Genomic DNA, 5,664 nt, shown 5'->3' with positions numbered 1-5,664 from the left:
AGACCATATATTTGTCCTTTTGTGATTGACTTAATTAACTGAGCATAATGTATTTGATGTTTATCCAAGTTGTAGCATGTCTGAGAACTTCACTTTTCTTTAAGGCTCTAGTATTCCATTGTGTGTATGTACCACAATTTGTTTTTCCATTCATATGTTGATGGACACTTGGGCTATTTCCACCTTTTTTGCTATTGTGAATAATGCTGCACTGAACATTACTGTCCTTATCTATTCACATCATTACTTTTAGGTTCCTAGGGTATATACCTAGGAATGGAATTGCTGGGTCATATGGTAGTTCCATTTCTAATTTTTCAAGAAATTGCCATACTGTTTTCCACAATGGTTGTGCCATTTTATATTTCTACCTACAGTTAATAAGGGTTCTGATATATCTTCATCAACATTTCTTTTCTGGTTTTTCAGACATTACCATGCTAGCAAAGATTAGGTGATATATCATTGTAATTTTTATTTGCATCTCTCTAATGGCTAATAATTGAGCCCTGGTTCACAATGGTTAAAGCTCTACACTGCATACTAGAAGTCAGCGGTTCTAATCCACCAGCCATTCTTGGGGAAAGATGTCATGGTCTACTTCTGTAAAGATTTACAGTCTTGGAAACCCACTGGGGCAATTCTGCTCTTTTCTATAGGGTCACTATGAGTCAGAATTGACTCCATACCAATTAGTTTGGTTTTTGCAGTGGCTAGTAAAGGAGCCCTGGTAGTGCAATGGTGAAGTGCTTGGTTGCTAGCTGAAAGTATGGCGCTTTGAACCCACCAGCCTTGCAACCTGCTACTGGAACAATTAAAAAATACCAACTTGTTGGCCAACAAGTCACTGTGAATCAGAATTTACTCAACAGCAGACACACACACACACACAAACAATGACTGAAGATGAGCATCTTTTCATGTGTTGGCTGCTTGACTCTCCTCTTTGATGAATTGTCTCTTCATGTCCTTTGCCCATTTTTGATTGGATTATTTGTCTTTTTCTTGTTAGGTTTTGTAAGTTTTATATATACTTGGATAATAGATACTTATCAGATATATCATTCCTGAAGATTTTTTCCTGATCTGTAGATTATCTTTTTGCTCTTTTGATAGTCTTTTGATGAATACAAGTATTTAAATTTTATGAGGTCCCACTTGTCCATTGTGCCTTGTGCTGCTCATGCATTTGTACTTGTATTTGAGTCAGGCCTAGAATCTTAAGTGAAATATGAGTGAAATGTGGGCAATAAGCACGTAGGATTATCTGTGTCAGAGATCACAGGATTCTTGACTAATTAGGAGTTGGCAGCTTTGCTGTCAGCCAACCAAGGATAGAGAACGAATGAAAGGAGCAAAATATTTACCACAGAGGGGCTAGAAATTTATGCCAGTGGATCTCATTGTATATCAGAGTCACATTGAGGGTCTATTGAAACAGAGTGTGGGGCTCCACCCCAGAGTGTTTGATTATATGTGTCTGGGGTGATTTTTTTGTTGAGGTGTCAATTCTGACTCGTAGAGACCCCATGTATTACAGAGTAGAGCTGCCTTATAGGGTTTTCTTGGCTGTAATCTTTACAAAAGCAGATTGTGAGGTCTTTCTGCCATGGAGCCACTGGTTGGCTTTTGAACCAGTAACCTTTTGGTTAGCAACCAAGCACTTAAACATTGTGTCACCAGGGCTCCAATATCTTGGATAGAGCCCAAGAGTTTGCATTTCTAATGAGTTCACAGGTGATGCTGAGGCTACTTGTCTGGAGACACATCTTGAGAACCTGTGAACTAAGAGAAAGGCCATTGGCCCAGGATGCAGAAGCACTGAGATTTTATCAAGGTTTTATCCCTAAGAAGTGTTTCCCTGAAAAAGTCCCTTCATCTAAGTTCTATTTCTCGGATCTGTAAAATGGCCATGTTGTTGTTGTTGTTATGTGCTGTCGAGTTGGACCCGACTCATAGTGATCCCTCCTTGGGTTTCCGAGGCAGTATCACTACAGAAGTAGATTGCCCAACTTTCCTTCCGAAAAATGGCTGGTGGGTTTGAACCACCAACTTCTGGTTAGCAGTCAAGTGCCCTAGGCACTATGCTAAAATGGCCATAGGATGAACTAAATGAGCTATTAAGGCTATTTTGGGTCTAAATTGCTATACTTGAATGATAGCTACAATTTATTGAGCTTTTACTCAGTGTTATCCCCTGTATTGAGTGCTTTATGTGATTTTGCTCATTGAACCATCACCAAAATTGTATGAAGTAGGCATTATTATTATTATGCCACTACAAATGAAACTGAACCTTGACCAGAGTCACACAGAGAGGACCTGGCAGATCTAGGGCTTGAACATAGGTTGATTTGGCTCTGGAGCTATTTAAAAAAAAAAAAAAAAACACCTCACTGCTGTTGAGTTGGATACAACTCATAGTGACTCCTCCTTGGGTTTCTGAGATGGTATCACTACTGAAGTAGATTGCCCATTCTTCCTTCCGAGGAGTAGCTATTGGGTTTGAACCGCCAGCCTTCTACTTAGCAGTCAAATGCCTTAGGCACTACGCCACCAGAGCTTTGAGGTCATGTCTCTGTGACCACTACTCTCTACATTCTAGATGGAGAACACCATCAAACAGTCTGAGAATGACCTAAACAAGCTGCTAGAGTCTACCCGGCGGCTGCATGATGAGTATAAGCCATTGAAGGAACATGTGGATGCCCTGCGCATGACCCTGGGCCTGCAGAGGCTCCCTGACCTATGTGAAGAGGAGGAAAAGCTCTCCTTGGAGTAAGCTATCTGCCTCCTGTCCCTGCAACACACACACACAGACACACGCACACATATGCATACAGTCATGCATACACCCACCAAGCCTGTCTGGAAAGTCAGGGTACCTGGTCCTAGCCCTAGGCTTGTCAGTGGCTGACTCATTGCATGACCTTGGGCAAGTTTTTACTGACCTGTTATATCAGAAAATGGATGATTAGACTAGAATTATTAGATGGTTTCTTAAAGTTCTTTTGTGATTTTAACAATCTCAGACAATGTCTGTGAGTCTTAAGAGCTCACTTCCTAAGTCAGGGTCTAGAAGGCTTGTCCAGAAACTTTGAGAACAGAAAGCTGAGCTTACATGGTCTCTGGGGGCTAGACTGAAACTTCATATTATGATCCCCAGAAGTAAGATCTACATCTAACTTACAGAGAGAGAAATTTCACCTCAGTAGAAGGAAGCATTTTCTAAAGGTAGAGCAGGCTGTTTGTGGAGGTGGTGAGCTTTATATTCATAGAAGTATGACAGCAGAGGCCTAAAGATGCTTAAATAGGAATACTGCAAAAGAGGTCAAAGTATGGGATAGACATGAAGATTGAATGCCCTTTTGAGGACCTGGCCATCCCTGGGATTTCTTGATCTGGCTCCGTCAGAAACAAGGAGCATGATGATTACGCTTCCCAGCAAACAGTGAGCCTGGTACCCAGGGAGAAGAGCCTTGTGCTCAGGAGGGTAGAGGAACTTTCTGTAGTGAGCCACAGTCCAACCCTTGGTTCTGTGGCATGGAGTCCTTAAAAGGGCCAAAGTTCCTCTTGCTTTCAGAATGATCCAGCCAATGTCTCTCATCTCCAAAGTTACTTTGAGAAGCAGAAAGCAGAGTGGCAGACGGAGCCTCAGGAGCCCCCCATCCCTGAGTCCCTGGCCGCTGCTGCTGCCGCCGCCCAACAACTTCAAGTGGCTAGGAAGCAGGACACTCGGCAGACAGCCACCTTCAGACAACAGCCTCCACCTATGAAGGTGAGTGAGCTGGGCATGGGGTGTGAAAACAAGGTATCTTAAGGCAGGCCCATGGAAGGCTGTGTCTGATGCTTTGGCCTTACTAATTTGGGACCTTCCTTAAACAGCCTTTGCCTAGGACACAAGACAAGGCATAGCATGGGTGTTCTGTAATGAACCCCACCAGTTTTGTTGCCCCACACCTCCAGAGAATTTAGAATGCTAGGAGATTGGCAGCCCCTACTAAAGTATAATTTTCAAACAGTTAAAAACATGACTCATACAAATATATAGTGAGCATGTGTCATTAATGAGGAAACCAACAGTATTATATGGCTGGTTCCAAGAACATTAGATGAATAGATATTTAAATAGTCAGGAAAGGAAAGGAATGCTCAAATAACTTTGCAAAGTTAGGTACAGAACTGTTAATGTCCTAAACCAGTTGCCATTGTGTCATTTCCTACTCATGTATGTCAGAGAAGAACTGTATTCCATAGGGTGTTCAATAGTTGAGTTTTTTGGAAGTAGATCATTGGGCCTTTCATCCTAGTCACCTCTGGCTAGTCTTGAATCTCCAACTGTTCAGTCAGCAGCATAGTGCATTAACCATTTGCACCCAGGGGATTCTGATTTATATCTTACAGGGCAATAAAAGTATTCTCTTCATGGTTATCTGTTTGGAAAATCAGATTTGCATCTATTCTGGGCAAAAACTAGTTTACTCAGAGTTTGGGCCTTCAAGACTGAATAGCAAAACAAAGCAGTGTTCTCCTAGAGCAGGACTCTCAGGCCAACTCTGACCTGCTTCCTGATTTTGTAAAGTTCAGTTGATACATATCCATGCCCATTTGTTTAAGTGTTGTCTATGGCTTCTTTCACATAAAATGGTAGATTTGAGTAGTTATGACAACGGTCATATGACCTGACCCAAAGTCTAAAATCTTTACTGCTTTGCTGTTTACAAAAAAATTTACTGAGCCCTTTTGTAGAGAACTAAATAATCCTTGGGTTGGCCTATTAGATAACACTTCAGTATAATACTGAATGGATATTCAATCCTCATTTTGCCTTATTTCAAAGTTTTGGATACTTTTTTTCTCAACACCCTCTCTAACCTGGGTTATATCCCTCACTCCCCTATTCTATGGCCCCCCAAAAATACTGATCTCCCTCCTTGAGTCTCACTCAATGATTACTGCTCCCTCCTAATGGGAAATCACAATTGCTTTCTGGACCCCTGGGCTCAGCCATAGCCTAAAAGAATCTCATCACTAACTTTCTTTGTCCTGTACCCCTCCACTAGGCCTGCTTGTCATGTCACCAGCAAATTCACCGAAATGCACCCATATGCCCTCTGTGCAAAGCCAAGAGCCGGTCCCGGAACCCCAAAAAGCCAAAACGGAAGCAAGATGAATGAAGAAAGGGAGAGAGAGCTCTGCCGCTCATAACCCTTCCCTTGGCCAGAGTGATTGATGTCCTGACGTGAAACCACCCTTTCCCAATCTCACCAAATCTCCTATTTAATGTCAAGGAAACACAACTCCTCTCACTTTGGCCTTCTTTCTTTCTGTTCTTGGGATATCTGATGTAAGAAGAGATATGGTTCAGGTCCTGATGAGTGTGTCTGATGACCCCTTCTCTCCTACTGTCATCTCAACCCCTCCCCTTGTTTGGAGCTAAGGGAGAGATAGAAGGCCCAGATGTGATTCTCTGTCTCTTGTGCCTGAGGCCTGTGGCCTAAGGAGAGGCTGAGGGCTTGGGGGTGGGGGGCATATCTTCTTCCAGGTGAAGGCTCTAATGTTCCCCGTCCCTGTATTTTTATTTTTTCTTAGACTCTGAAGGAACTTGTTGTACTTCCCAAGAGGCTTGGTGCATATATCTCACCCTACCCTCATCTCCTCCTT

At 42.5% G+C, this 5,664-nt stretch overlaps 1 protein-coding gene across 1 annotated transcript in view; it reads left to right on the top strand.

The window, feature by feature from the left end:
* Positions 1–5,177, top strand: part of ZC4H2 (zinc finger C4H2-type containing) — a 201,066-nt gene extending 195,889 nt beyond the window's left edge. The window contains exons 3-5 of the mRNA XM_007958723.2: positions 2,606–2,778; positions 3,616–3,778; positions 5,064–5,177. Coding sequence (XP_007956914.1) covers positions 2,606–2,778; positions 3,616–3,778; positions 5,064–5,177 — 450 coding nt within the window. The remainder of the gene's footprint in view (positions 1–2,605; positions 2,779–3,615; positions 3,779–5,063) is intronic.
* Positions 5,178–5,664: the final 487 nt, after the last annotated feature.

The sequence above is a fragment of the Orycteropus afer genome, unplaced genomic scaffold, assembly GCF_000298275.1.
Source record: "Orycteropus afer afer isolate SDZICR_OR568_19922 unplaced genomic scaffold, OryAfe1.0 scaffold01100, whole genome shotgun sequence".
Taxonomy (NCBI): domain Eukaryota; kingdom Metazoa; phylum Chordata; class Mammalia; order Tubulidentata; family Orycteropodidae; genus Orycteropus; species Orycteropus afer.
The sequence above is the reverse complement of the archived record's forward strand: the minus strand, read 5'-3'. Positions and strand labels throughout refer to the sequence as shown.